At 42.3% G+C, this 15,517-nt stretch overlaps 1 protein-coding gene across 7 annotated transcripts in view; it reads left to right on the top strand.

The window, feature by feature from the left end:
* DENND1A (DENN domain containing 1A) overlaps nucleotides 1-15,517 on the top strand; it is a 363,162-nt gene that overhangs the window by 167,031 nt on the left and 180,614 nt on the right. For all 7 annotated transcript variants that reach the window (XM_044992540.1, XM_044992536.1, XM_044992539.1 and 4 more), the window contains one exon: nucleotides 14,427-14,537. In XM_044992540.1, the coding sequence (XP_044848475.1) occupies nucleotides 14,427-14,537 (111 nt within the window). The remainder of the gene's footprint in view (nucleotides 1-14,426; nucleotides 14,538-15,517) is intronic.

The raw sequence follows: 15,517 nt of genomic DNA, 5'->3' as shown, positions 1-15,517 counted from the left end.
AGTTCCTGTTACATGATATTTTGTGAACTCGTACTAGATATTGAAACTCTTCCACTGTTTATCTTCTCAAACATTAAATATTACTGTACCGAATTGTGTTACAGGATGTCTGCTGCTATATTGCTTCGGCAGGATTAACTAGTGACACAATAAATTAGCTTTTTCCATAATTACTGTAAATTAACCCCATAAAACTTCTCTCCAGTATTCTCTCTAGAGCAAATGATTTACAGTGTCATATGATCAGATTAAATTGTCTATTTAATTAAGAAAAAATATCAAGTGAGTGGGAAGTTGTGACAGAATGATGGTCTCTTGATGTAAATGCCAAATCAAGATGTTTCTTTTCAGAGATGCAGACATTAATAATGAGTGTTCCCTAAAAAATAAAGATATTTAAAAATAAAATGGCTCCTCAGGAAAATGGCTTATTCTGCAATAGGTGTCTTAGTGGCTGTTTCTAGCTCAACCACTATTGATAAAGCTTGCTGCTTTCTGATTGGCTTGCAAGGCAAACTTAGTTTAAATAAATGAAAATATCTTTGATAAAAAGTTATTATTTAAGAGAAACACTTACAGTTTCAGCCCACCCAAAACTGACTGACTAAAAACAATATTTTTGCTTATGACTATCGATTAAGGAGGCTCAGCCATCATAGTGGCATTTGCCAATGTCAGATACCATAATAATCTAATTAAAATGCAATTGTTATCGAGTACAGATCTGTGAAGTATTTTTCAAAGTGATACCATAGCAGACTATTTTGGTGTAGAGGAGGTATTAGTGTGTGCAGCTGTGCATATTCATGCATGAGTGAAGCAGATGAGAAGTTTTATCTGTTTCACTTTTACCTAAACTGGCAAAATAGAAAGGGATGTTGTTAAAAACTTCTAAAGATCTTTATTTTTAAAGAAAATTTACAATTTCACCATGAGCCAATAATAAAATAGCCCTGGCTTTTGTCACTTCCAACTCACTTGCCCCCCAAATTAAAGTTTTGTGCTCCCTCTGCTGGTTTCCCAACTACAGTTAATATACCTGGTTTCCATAGTTGTGCTGCTGCCATCAATGATGCTTCAGACTCAGTAAGCAGAAAATAAGTATAACTTCAGTAATTGACTGACTGTGCATTTCTGTGGGATAGAGTTTCTGTTTTAAAATTAACCTTATCAGAAAGATTGAAAAATACACTGTATTACTTGTGACACCTTATTTGTTAGTCTCCAAGGGTACTTCTACACTACGGGATTATTCCGATTTTACAGAAACCGGTTTTTTAAAACAGATTGTATAAAGTCAAGTGCACGCAGCCACACTAAGCACATTAATTCTGCGGTGTGCGTCCATGTACCGAGGCTAGCGTCAATTTCCTGAGCGTTGCACTGTGGGTAGCTATCCCGTAGCTATCCCATAGTTCCCGCAGTCTTCCCCGCCCATTGGAATGCTGGGTTGAGATCCCAGTGCCTGATGGGGCAAAAAACATTGTCGCAGGTGCTTCTGGGTACAGCCTCACCCCTCCCTCCGTGAAAGCAGCAGCAGCCAACCGTTTCGCGCCTTTTTTCCTGGGTGAACTGTACAGATGCCATTCCATGGCAAGCATGGACCCTGCTAAGCTCAAGACAGCAATCATGGACGTTTTAAACATCTCGCGCATTCTTGTGCAGTCAATGCTGAACTGGGACCTGCAAAGCCAGGGGAGGAGGCGGCGGCTACGGCAGCACAGCGACGAGAGTGATGAGGACATGGACACAGAATTCTGTCAAACTGCAGGCCCCTGCGCTTTGGAGATCCTGCTGGTAATGAGGCAGGTTCTAGCCATTGAACGCCGATTTTTGGCCCGGGAAACAAGCACAGACTGGTGGGACCGCATAGTGCTGCAGGTGTGGGATGATTCCCAGTGGCTGCGAAACTTTCGCATGTGTAAGGGCACTTTCATGGAACTTTGTGACTTGCTTTCCCCTGCCCTGAAGCGCCAGAATACAAAGATGACAGCAGCCCTCACAGTTGAGAAGCGAATGGCGATAGCCCTGTGGAAACTTGCAATGCCAGACAGCTACCGGTCAGTCGGGAATCAATTTGGAGTGGGCAAATCTACTGTGGGGGCTGCTGTGATGCAAGTAGCCAAAGCAATCACTAAGCTGCTGTTACGAAAGGTTGTGACTCTGGGAAATGTGCAGGTCATAGTGGATGGCTTTGCTGCAATGGGATTCCCTAACTGTGCTGGGGTGATAGATGGAACCCATATCCCTATCTTGGCACCGGAGCACCAGGGCACCCACTACATAAACCGCAAGGGGTACTTTTCCATGGTGCTGCAAGCACTGGTGGATCACAAGGGACGTTTCACCAACATCCACGTGGGATGGCCGGGAAGGTTCATGACGCTCGCGTCTTCAGAAGCACTACTCTGTTTAAACGGCTGCAGCAAGGGAATTACTTCCCAGACCAGAAAATAACAGTTGGGGATCTTGAAATGCCTGTCGTTATCCTGGGGGACCCTGCCTACCCCTTGATGCCATGGCTCATGAAGCCATACACAGGCAGCCTGGACAGTAGTCAGGAGCTGTTCAACTACAGGCTGAGCAAGTGCAGAATGGTGGTAGAATGTGCATTTGGCCGTTTAAAGGCACGCTGGCGCACATTACTGACTCGCTCAGACCTCAGCCAAACCAATGTCCTCATTGTTATTGCTGCTTGCTGTGTGCTCCACAATCTCTGTGAGGGTAAGGGGGAGACCTTTATGGCGGGGTGGGAGGCTGAGGCAAATCACCTGGCCACTGATTACGCACAGCCAGACACCAGGGCGATTAGAAGAGCACACCAGGAAGTGGTGCGCATTAGAGAAGCTTTGAAAACCAGTTTCATCACTGGCCAGGGTACAGTGTGACTGTTGTGTTTGTTTCTCCTTGATGAACCCTGCCCCCCTTGATTGACTCATTCCCTGTAAGCCACCCCCTCCCCTTCGATCACAGCGTGCTTTCTACGGAAATAAAGTCACTCTCGTTTAAAAATCATGTATTCTTTATTACTTAATTATAAAAAGAGGGAGAGAACTGACAAGGTAGCCCGGGTGGGGTTTGGGAGGAGACTAGTAGGGAAGGAAGAGGCCACTAAAAAAAGTCATAATAATGAGAGCCTTTTGGTTGGGCTGTCCACTGGGGTGGAGTGGGCGGGTGCACGGAGCCTATCCCCACGAGTTCTTACTCGTCTGGCGGGTGAGGAGGCTAAGGAACATGGTTGGGGGGGAGGGTGGTTATACAGGGGCTGCAGCGGCACTCTGTGATCCTGCTGCCGTTTCTGAAGCTCCACCATACGCCGGAGCATGTCAGTTTGATCATGCAGCAACCCCAGAGTTGCATCCCGCCACCGCTGATCTTCCTGCTGCCACCTCTCATCTCGAGCATCTCTCCTCTCATCTCGAGCATCTCTCCTGTCCTCACGTTCGTCCCTCCTGTCCTCACGTTGGTCCCACCTGTCATTACGGTCACTGGCATCTTTCCTGTACTTTGCTACCACGTCCTTCCACTCATTCAGATGAGCTCTTTCATTGCGGGTCACTTCCATGATTTCCGAAAACATTTCTTCTCGCGTCTGTTTTTTCCGCCACCTTATCTGAGAGAGCCTTCGGGACGGAGTAGGGAGGCTTGAAAAATTTGGACCTGCGTGAGGGTGGGGAAAAAAGGGAGAGAAGTATTTAAAAAGATACATTTTAGAGAACAATGGTCATACTCTTTCACGGTGAACAACACTATTTACCTTACATAGCACATGTGTCTTCACTACAAGGTTGCATTTTGCATCTTAATATTGAGTGCCTGTGGCTTTGGTGTTACCGTTGAGTGCTGCTTGTTTCCTGTTAATGTGCAGTAGCAGAAACCACCCCGTGGCTGGCATCATGGAAGATCACTGCTAAACACCTCCCTTTACCCGCCCCCCCAACCGCGTGGCTGGTAGCAGGAAAGATCCCTGCTAGCCAAACGTGGAAAAGCTCAGTGCCAATCGCGCCCCCCCCCCTTTTTCCCCCCCGCTTGGCTACCTGCAGGGAAGGATTTCTTTTAAGCCACAGGCAAACAGCCCAGTAGCTGTAGCAGAGATAGTAGGGGGCTATCTCTGTCCCCTTACTTAAATTCCTGAATTTCAGCCAGGTTACCATGAACGATATACTCTCCTGAGGATAACACAGCGAGATAAAGAACGGATGTTGCTTGAATGCCAGCAATCACCGGGACCATACGCAGCTAGGCTTTGTCATGCAATGATACCAGATTACTTGCTACATGCATGGCGTGGTCAAGTGTCCTACCATGGAGGACGGAATAAAGCAGCGCTGCCCAGAAACCTTCTGCAAAGGCTTTTGGAGTACCTCCAGGAGAGCTTCATGGAGATGTCCCTGGAGGATTTCCGCTCCATCCCCAGACATGTTAACAGACTTTTCCAGTAACTGTACTGGCCGTGAATGCATCCCAAGTCCTCAGGGCAAATTAATCATTAAAAAACGCTTGCTTTTAAACCATGTCTTATATTTACAAGGTACACTCACCAGAGGTCCCTTCCATGGCTTCATTGTCTGGGATAGTTGCTTGGGAGGGTAATTCCGTCAGGGTGAGAAAAAGCTCCTGGCTGTTGGGGAGAACGGAGTGCTGTGTGCTCTCCACAAGCTCGTCCTCCTCATCTTCCCCGTCCGCAGAATCCTCAGCAATGGCTGCGATTATCACCCCCACCTCGGAATCCATGCACAGGGGTGGGGTAGTGGTGGCGGACCCCCCTAGAATTGCATGTAGCTCAGCATAGAAGTGGCATGTTTTTGGCCCTGCCCCGGACTTTCCGTTTGCTTCTTTGGTTTTCTGGTAGGCTTGTCTGAGCTCCTTAACTTTCACACGGCACTGTACTGAGTCCCTGGTGTGGCCTCTCTACATCATGGCCTTGGAAATTTTTTCAAATGTTTTTTCATTTCGTCTTTTGGAACAGAGTTCTGTTAGCACGGAATCCTCTCCCCATACAGCGATCGGATCCAGTACCTCCTGTGCAGTCCATGCTGGAGCTCTTTTTCGATTCTCAGGAGACTGCATTGTTACCTGTGCTGATGAGCTCTGCGTGGTCACCTGTGCTGGTGAGCTCTCCACGCTGGCCAAATAGGAAATGAAATTCAAAAGTTCGCGGGGCTTTTCCTGTCTACCTGGCCAGTGCATCCGAGTTCAGATGGCTTTCCAGAGTGGTCACAATGGTGCACTGTGGGATAGCTCCCGAAGGCCAATACCGTCGAATTGCGGCCACACTAACCCTAATCCGACATGGCAGTACCGATTTGAGCGCTACTCCCCTCGTCGGGGAGGAGTACAGATATCGGTTTAAAGAGCCCTTTATAGCGATATAAAGGGCTTCGTTGTGTGGATGGATGCAGCGTAAAATCGGTTTAACGCTGCTAAATTCGGTATAAACGTGTAGTGTAGACCAGGCCTAAGGTACCACAAGTACTCCTGTTCTTTTCACTGTATTGAAGCTGTTCTTAATGTTTTCTGAAGTTTTTTATAATGCTATTTACTGTTTTGAGTCAAGGTTAATGATGAATTTAAATATCTCTAGTTGAAAATCATAATATTTAAAATTCCAAAATTACTAGGGCTTCAGAAGGGGTGAAGTGCAGTTGTTTTGTATAAAACCTCCTTGGACTTTTCAAGATATCACCTTTGGTATTTTCTCCCACATTTTTTATCCTGCCCCACCCGTATGTTCTTAGTGCCTTCACAATTTGGTGTCTGAATTCTGGCTAAGCGCTGCGGCAATGAATCCCAGTTTTCTGGACTTCTCTGCAGCTTAGTGGCTACATTGGCAGGAGGCTTTAAGGCTAGCATTCTCTTTTGTGAAGACAGCATGCTTCCTCTCTACCATACCTACACAGTAGCAGGCAACAGATCAAGAGTTTGGTCCAGTATCCAGATGCAGATTATTAAAGATGATGGCCCTGTAGACAAATTGGGATGGAGGAGCATGGTAGGGACCTGTTAAGCAGACCATGGGACTGTTTTAAATGATCACACAAAGGACAATAAAGATCAGCGGCATACCACATAGCTTTCTAATGAAGGTTGAGCAGAACTTTACTCTGTTTCGGGGTTTTTTGGAGTGGTTTCTTCAGAGAAGATACACTTCAGCCCAATGAGTACAGCGCCTTGTACAGGTTTCACCATACCTCAGATGTGTCATCAGAGGAGAGCTCTGCAAGTGTCAAACACAGAGAGGACCTAGCTAACATTTGCTGGCCTTGACTACCCTTTAGACCGCCTCGTTGTGGGCCTTTTCCAAATCTGCCTGCCTGACATCTCAAAGTCTTGCTGCTAGATAAAGGACAAAACCTTCTGAGGTCAAATGCTACACCAAAAATAAATAATTAAATAATCAACGTGTGTTATAAAAATAAAGAATCCAGCCAGACCTTCTAATTATTTATTAGGGTGTTGCTTGGTGAGTTTGTGCAGCAGATGTGTTTGACCTTTTTTTCCCATTGGAAATATACATAGTTACTAGCTTTTCTGTAGGTCTTTACATTGCCATTACATTTAATACACATGCTTTTTTTTTTTAATGGCATTGGTTTTCACAGAACTTTGATACATTAGAAGTAATACAGGACTCATGTCCTGAAGCTAAACAGTCTGGTTTGAATGAGTATGGTATCTTTTCCCAAGTGGTGGTGGTGATAATGTTTTAATGCTAATTTGTCTTCTTTCATCTGATGAGCTCAAAGATTTTACAATGAGGCCACCCAAGGAGGTTGGGACGTATTATTCCCATTTTACAGATGAGTATGTTGAGTCACAAAGAGATTGAGTTGGGAGTGATCAAATAGTGAATTACCAGCAGAGATTAAAATAGGATACAGGATATACTACACAGTACTGATTTCAGAATGTCTAGTTTTATTTACCCTCAGCTTGTTACATCTGCAAGTGATGTTGGCTTGAGTCCTAAGGCATGAACCAACTTCCCAAAACGTCTGTACAGGAGACATGATGAATGCTTATGAATCAAGGCTGTTATAAAAGAAAAGGTCTTGGACCAGAAGGACTTGGAAACACTTTGAAAGCTTAATGTTCAGTCTGCAGGAGAGGGGATTGCCTTGTGATGCTAAAAAGCATCCCCTTTGGATCATTGAGTGGTGTTGATAGGCCTCAAAGGGAATAATATGGTCTTAGCAATGTGGGTATCAATGTGGGCGATGAGGGGTTTTAATGGAGGGATCCTCAGGGTTCTGGTAGGGAATGCAGAGGACACACATGGGAATAAAATGGAAACAATAAGTGATGTGATAAACTTCGTCCAATACATTTTCATGCAAATTCATCAATCTAAGTCTCAGTGTAGGAAAAGAATAAAAACAAATGTTGAAAATGAAACCCTTTGGTCTAAGGTTTGTTGTTAAAGTCGATTCTCAGCTACTTCTCAGGTTTCTACTTAATAAAAGCAGTGCTTTTCTTTGCTAATGAATATCATTGTGTAATTGCTCACTAGGGTTTTATCTGTCTGTCAAGGTAACTTTCAGGTAGGGTTGTGGTTTATATAGACAATAATATAAAGGCATTAAATGAACATAAATCTTTATAGATTTTAAACAATTGACCTGCATTTTTAATAATGCCACATATCATGGCAGTAATTACATTTTTAAGCCTCTATTAACAAATGTTTAGTGGTGCTAGATTTTCAAGTTGTGTGTAATGATTAATGGAGAATCACACAGAACTCTGTTTGGAACATTAACAAACATGTCGTAATTATCTGGCTTTGTGTCAGACCAGAATAGTTAATGATCCACAAAAGCATTTACTATGGACAGTTACATATAACAACTGAGATTTCACTATTTCAAAAGATTTCTTAGGTTATATGAAAGATTTATGAATGCATTGTGACTTTCAGAAATAAACAAATTGAGTTCATTGCAGGAAATACATTACCAAGTAGTGCTAGACACACAGTATCCATTGTATTTCAGATTTGTCAGGTAATTTAGCTGTTTCAGAAATGATGGAAGTTTCTGTCTGATGGTGCTATGATATATATTCTTTTCATTTTACATCACAACCTCAAACTGCATGATATCTCATTTATTAAAATGTATGTATCTGATTTAAGTTCTTGAGTTCCATGACTTTTTTCAAACTGGTAATTTTACATTCCTGTATTTAGACCATTTGTAACAGAAGACTCACCTCTTTCTTCTGTCCTGCCCTCCAAAAGCTACGTCCTGGCATTATAAAATATATTATGGATTACATAATATGATAGGCAACTGATAGATCTTTGAAGAACAACTTTTAAATGTGTAAAATTTGGAAGAAAATGTGCTTCTAAATAAAGCTGGCCAAAAGGGAAATTTACAAAAGACTATTAAATGAAGTTTAGACCTAGAGATGAGTGACTAGCTATGACAGTTTGAGAGAATTTGTTTTTCAGTGATGCATATACATTTTTAATGGCAGTCTAGCATACATAGAAGTTACGACTTACTTGCTATTAAAAGTGAGGGTTTTTACCCAGGAAAGCTTATGCCCAAATAAGTCTTTAAGGTGCCACCGGCCTCCCTGTTGTTTTTGTGGTTGCTATTACATTTGTGACCCCAGTTGTTGTTCAATTGCACAGAAAGGGGTACACTCTATTATAATCCCATTGAGAAGTTCTCTTTGGGATGATGCTGAAGGAAGAGGAAGCAGGAGTGAAATCTTTTGGCCTGAATAAAATCAACAAAAAGTGCACATACCTATTAACGACTACTCTTTTTTTTATTGTTGAATGAATTTAGGGTGGGACTGTGAAAGTATCGTGAGGGAGTTATCAGGCTTCCAAATCTCATTGATTTTTAATGGGACCTGGGTATCTGATTCCCTTAAATCCTTTGAGAAATCTCAGCTTTAATGTCCAAGGAGAGTTTTAAATGGTGAGAAATCAAATATATAACAACTGTACTGAGTAAATTGGGACTCCCCTGTTTTTAGGCAGCTTGGTTCCTACCCATTTTCAGCTTAGCTACTTAAGAAGTGTAGCCACCTATTTTGAACTTACCACAATTTTCTTTTTAAATATTACATCTTTTTTATTAATAAATGTGCAAATCACTGCACATGCATTGCCCAGCCTCAGTACTGTGCTGTGGATCCTTCATGTTCTATAGGTGTTCTCTCCACTTTCAGAAATTTGCAGATCTTTATAGAGGAAAAATAAAACCATATAAAACGCTCCACATGTACATATATAAATGTCTCAAAAAGCCACTGTCATGCTTAGGCAAACTTTACAAAACCTTAACAGCTTTTCCCCATTAAATTGTCAAGTTCTCTTCCTGTATTTCCTTTTGCTGATAGATTTTTGTTAATCTTTTAATCTTTCACTTTCTGTGTAGTTAATTCAGTTCAGGCAGAATTCAGGGATTCTACACTCCTTTTGCTGTACCCCGACTCTGCTAACATCCATGGAAGAACAGGACCCCTAATATTTGTAACATTTTGATTCATACCACTTGGAAAAAATTGTGTCGTCACGCGCTATATTTTGGCATCACAGAGAGATTGGTGTGTGGGGAAAGCAGAACTTTAAAGGAGACAGCTTCTGTTTAGACACAAATATCTTGCTAATCAGCACAGATGGGACGAGAAATACAGAAAAAGCACATGACAGTTTAATGGGGTTTTGGCAAAATGTGTTGTTTTTTAAAAATATACCTGTATGTGACCATAGGTTTTCCATAACAAGGGGTCTAAAGAGATCTGAATGATGTCTTTATACCTTTTTGTTCCTTATTAACAAAAGTGAGTTTATTTCTGAGTATTTTATTTTTAAAAAATCACCACAAAAATCCTCCAAAAATCAGGCGTAATTTTTGTCTCTAGCTCTTTCTTTGTATTTGGATGGCAAGCTGTGGAACATATTTTTGCACAGTATGAAGCTTCTTGGCAGACTCCTCAGGCCAAGTATTGGTGGTTTTAGAGTTATCTTTGGATCTGTCAAAAGTGCTAATGGGCTTTCTGAGCTTCTTTAAGCTTCTACATCCTATTTGCTTTCTGCTTTTTGTGTTCTACTTTATTCTATGATGATTAATATCCCACTTAAATGAATCTTTATCACATGTGCTTTTTGCATAAATACGCATCCTTACCTTGCAGCAACCTATAGTACATCCACAATCAGTTTATTTTGAGTCAAATCCATTAATTTGGTCTTTTCTGATATGCCCTGAATCAGATGAAGCTTCCTATTCTAAGACTTCTTTTAAATGCAGTTTGCATTGAGTTTAAACCTTCTCTGCTAATTAAGAGCCTGTTTCTGCTAGCCCTTGCTCAGACTGAGAAGCACCTTAGTTCATGAGTTAGTACTCCATTGATTTCAGCTGGGATGGCTTGCAGAGTAAGGTGTGAGTAAGGGTGAGTAATATTTTACTCACTGTCATTCATGAGCCATTTCACTACTCTAGTAAAACAGTAGCATGTGCTTCTCCCCACTGCCGTGTGTGGCGGGAACACTGGCAGAGCTGCCCAGATGGGAATGCCTGCTGTAAAGGAGCATGGCCCTCTAGGATGGGGAGGAGAGGGAGTTGGGTATATAGCTGCATGATGTAGCTGGTTTCTTTCTCAGAGTTGCATAAGTTACAATTATTTTGCATGGCCACTCTTTAACCTGAGCAGCAGCATTGAGAAGAGCTGTGTTGGTGTTTCTGCAGAAAGGATTCAGCTCTGTATCTGCCTGGATCGTGCCTTGGCTGCTAGTATCAGTAGCCCTGCCCCAGCTGATCTGTTTTTATTTGAGTAGGGTCCTGATGGGTGCTCCACTTGTGCCCCATGTGCCTTTGATCAAAAAAATTTGGTGGTAGTGCCCAGAAATGCACTCTACACATCCTCGTGTCCCATACTGAGGATATATGGGGTTGTGCAGGCGAATGGCTCTCAGTTTCTTCTCAACCACCTCAGCCTGAGACGGAGCGCTAGCGTGCCTGCTTCACTACACAAAGGTTATTCCTTAATCTAATTTTTTTTCCTTTTCCTTATACTTAAATTAATTCTGTACTTAATTTTGATTGTAGCAGGGGTTTGTTTTTGTAATCCCTTCTCTCCTAGTAGTGCTCTTTTCTTTCATGATCCCCATTGTCCCAGGGTAGGCAAGGATCCCTGGGTTTCAAACATTGCCTCACTTGCCAGGAAGCTATCCTGGTCAGTGAGGGGCATTCCTGGTGTATCTGCTGCTTGGGAGAAACACACATTCCTCAAAAGTGTTGTCTGTTCAGCATTCAAAAGCAGAATTAGGAGATAAAACTTAGACTCTTAATGATAGAGCATTCTCTCTATCTGGCCTCAGATTGAGGCCAGGAGATGCTGGCTGGACATTGGCCTTTGAGTGAGCATAATGCCCTGTTGACATCTGCATGGTCTCCCAGATCTGCTCAGGAGAGAACCTTGGAGGACTCATTCTCCTCTTAAAGAGCCCACTTCAAGAAAGCCTCAGTCTCCTCAAAGTAAGCCCACATTGGAGACCTTGTGTCCCGCGCTGGGTACTGCTGAGGCTCCAGGCCCTGTTGGTACGAACCTTGTACCTGGGGTTCTGAGCTCATCTTAGATGAAAGGCATCAAATGCCTTAGTACCAAGACCCTCCTCCATACCACAGGGGAATGGCACTATAGTGAAGGAGTCTCAGCACTCTACTTCTAAAAGGGCAGTACCTACAACTCCTTTGGTATCTTCCATATATAAGCTGGCCACCAACATGTTCTTGGAATGGGAGAGATGCCACGGTTCTCGTACCATCTTTGTTCCTTCCAAGCCATCTTTGTTGGCACTGTATACTTCCATTAGACAAGACCAGAACAGTCTATATCCTTGGTACTGACTGTGGAACCTTGCCCTGTACTAGCTCAACCCCACACGGTGCCAAAGGAATTCAGATATTCCAGAGACTTCCTTTTTTCAGATGAGCCAGAGTCTCCCCTGCTAGTGGTTACTGTATATCTGTCAGTACTGAAAGTGACATGGTCACCAAGACTGAACTATTTCCTGGCACTGTTCGGTTCTCCAGCACCCTGAGATGGGCAAAGCTCCTCCATTAGACAAGGAGGAGTTCTCTTCCAACTCCCAAATATCAGTGCAGGATTCCCCTATTCACCGTGCTGAGTTACACCTTCTGAAAAGGATCAAAAACGTTTTGACATGATGGAACAACATAGCCTGGATGTTCTACATCAGTAGATCCACCAGGATACCCTTTATACTGAAGCAATAAAGCTATTGAACGGATGTATAGCCAATCAGATCCTCACTTCGGCAGCTTACGTTCCAGGCCTACAAAATGCCAGTTAACAATCTCAGCAGACACTTCTCCCTTGGTTATGAAGGGGAGTTGGACTCTCTGACTCTCACTCACATTTTTCTGACTCGGGGATTTCCAGAAGTGGATCTCTTTGCCACCATTACCAGCAGGAAGTGCAAACAATTTTGCTTGAGAAAGGGCGGGGAGATGCTTTCCTGATTCCGTAGACAAGGAACCTTCTCTGTGCATTTACATCTACTCTCCTAATATTGAAGGTGATAAACAAGATCAAGCAGGACAAAGCCAAGGTCATATTAATAGTTCCAGTGTGGCCCTGACAGGCCTGGTATCCTTACCTGATTTACCTTGCCATTTGTCTGGGAATGAGTTTTCTGTGCAATCCCAGTCTTCTCTCTCAAGATGCTGGTTGAACTGTCCATGCCATCCTTGGAATTGGGCTTGGTTACTCGATGGTTTTTGGGGATAGAGACTTCCTGTTCAGTAGGTGTTATTAAATAGTATGAAAGCATCTACGTGTAATTCTTACTTGCAGAAAAGAAAAAGGTTTCGCCACTGGTGTGACTATCATCATCATCTTTCATCCATGCATTCTTCACTCTGAATGATCCTTGACTATCTCCTAGTATCAAAAAAGTCAGGATTATGTAGAGTTCCATCAGGGTTCACTTAGTGGCTATAACTAGGGCGCTACCAAATTCACGGCCATGAAAAATGTGTGTCAGACTGTGAAATCTGGTCTTGTGTGTGCTTTTACTCTATACTATACAGATTTCATGGGAGAGACCAGTGTTTCTCAAATTGGAGGTTCTGAGCCAAAAATGAGTTGCAGAGCGGTCACAAGGTTATTTTAGGAGGCCACCCTTACTTCTGCATTGCCTTCAGAGCTGGGTAGCCAAAGAGTGGTGGCTGCTGAAGGCAGCAGTGCAGAAGTAAGGGTAACAATACCATACAATGCCATCCTTCTTTGCTGCTGCTTGCGGCACCTCTGCCTTCAGAGCTGGGCTCCCAGCCAGCAGCCGCCACTCTCTAGCTGTCCAGCTCTCAAAATAGTGCCACTGCCAGCAGCAGCACATAAGTAAGGGTAGCAGTACCGCAACCCTCTCTACAATAATCTTGCGACTCCCCCAACTCCTTTTTCCTCCCAACAATTACAATACTGTGACATTTCAGATTTAAATATCTCGAAGAACTTCATTTATTGCACAATATAGTAACCTCTCCCTTCTGCCATTCACTCTACATCCAGCAATAGACACTGCAATGGAGGGGTAGTGGCCAAGGAGCCTTGGCCCTGCCCTCCTTTTTTGTGTTTTGTGTGAGAGGTGTATCTAATGTTTCACTCTGTATGTTGCATGCAAAGGTTGGATAGGGTGCTTTTTTGTTGTAGTATAAGCCAAAATAAATACATAGGCTGAGCACTAGACTGGAAATTGGGCATTTGAGTTCTAATTCTGTCTCTTAAATGGACACGCTCTGAGGTCTTGCAAAAGATGCTTCCCCTCTCCTTTGATTCAGTTTCCCAATTTCTAGTATAGGGATGCTTTTTGATTCCCCTTCCCAGGGTGATGTGAGTATTAATGTTCACAAAATACGACATATGTGCTAAATATTAGTTTAATCTTTTTTTTTCTTGTATTTTAAATGCTTCTGGTGTATTCCCCATTATCACGGTTGCTCTGGAGTAAATTGTGCCATTAGCAGATTTTTATATGCTCATGTAATTTCAGTTAACTGAATAAGAAATCTCCAGTAGCTGTAATTTGTGGCTACTGTCAGGTTTCAGGAATATATTTTGTGTGCATAAGAGAACCTGTTTTCCTCACAAAAAATCTTCTCATTCCATATTTAAGTTGCAGGAGTTGAGAGTGAAATCACACTAAGCTGTGTAACTTTCTAAAATGTGAGCATTTGGGAGCGTTAATTAAAAAATAACAAAACTAAGCCCAGGCTGTAGCAGCAAAATCACCCCAGACTTGAGCTGACCTATTGCCTTCTTCCTCTAGGTCACTTTCTGGTGGTGGTTTGATTGAAGGATGAAGTTTAGGTTCTCTTCTATCTTGAAGATATTTGTATTTGTAAAGTTTTTCTCAAAAACTCTCTCATCTTTCTTCCTAGAGAAATCTGACAGAGTATTTTGTAGCCGTTGATGTCAACAACATGCTGCATCTCTACGCTAGTATGCTCTATGAACGCCGCATCCTCATCTGCTGTAGTAAACTGAGCACTGTAAGTAAATTTCAGAATATTCTCTTGACAATTAATTTTTAAAAGTGCCAGTCATGCTGGAGATCATCTGGGATAACTAGAATTTGTGTAATCATGGATTTAAAACTGTTTGTAGGGTGGCAGGAATATTGTACTAAAGTTGGATTTATTGTATAAATGAATATGACAAAGGGCCAGTCTGCAGAGATGAGGCACGGTCGGCATACTGAGAAATAATCGCAAATCACTGGAATCATTAATAGCCATACAATCATTATGTACATTGGCATAAGCAGACAGAAGCAGGGAATTGCAGAACAGAGAAGTAAATGTATGCTGTCAGGATGTATTCAACATACCTGATTTCTGGCTAAAAAAATTCTGTGAGATTGTATGTGTATGTATGTATGTATATATACAGAATTTTTTTAGCCAGAAATCAGGTGTGTATATATAAAAAACAATAAATTTATGACTGTGCTTGGGCTGTGGAAAATCCCGTGGCAAAGATGACTTTTCTGAGATTCTCTGGCCTCTCAAGTGTTTGAATGAAAAAGTTTTTCTCTTGATACGGATGCTGTATAATAACATTTACACCATGTTAGTGAAGCCCTTTTTCATACACTTATTTGAAAGAAAAATAGATAAATGATACTTTCAGACAGAACTTCTGGTGACCTTCTCTTGATGAACCCAGATGGTGGGCTCTAACACGTTAGAGAACCATATTTTTCGCAATTTTGTTTGATAAGATGTAGGCTTAATGCTACTTAGGTTCCATCAAGCATCTGAAAGATGAAAGCTGCTGAGCACTCCAAAGTGCTGTCTCTTCTAAAAATGGCTGCATATCAATACCAAAAAACCTAGCCTGATTTAGTTCAAAGTTTAGCATTATGCATTTGAAGTTTTATCAGTCAATAAGATTGTGATTTTATGTATAAAAGAAAATGTTAAGTTTTCATTCTCTTTGCTCTGTAAATGGGTATTGATTGTTTTCTGTT

The sequence above is a fragment of the Mauremys mutica genome, chromosome 18 (genome assembly GCF_020497125.1).
Source record: "Mauremys mutica isolate MM-2020 ecotype Southern chromosome 18, ASM2049712v1, whole genome shotgun sequence".
Lineage (NCBI taxonomy): Eukaryota > Metazoa > Chordata > Testudines > Geoemydidae > Mauremys > Mauremys mutica.
Note: the sequence above shows the minus strand (reverse complement) of the source record. Positions and strands in the feature narration are given on the sequence as shown.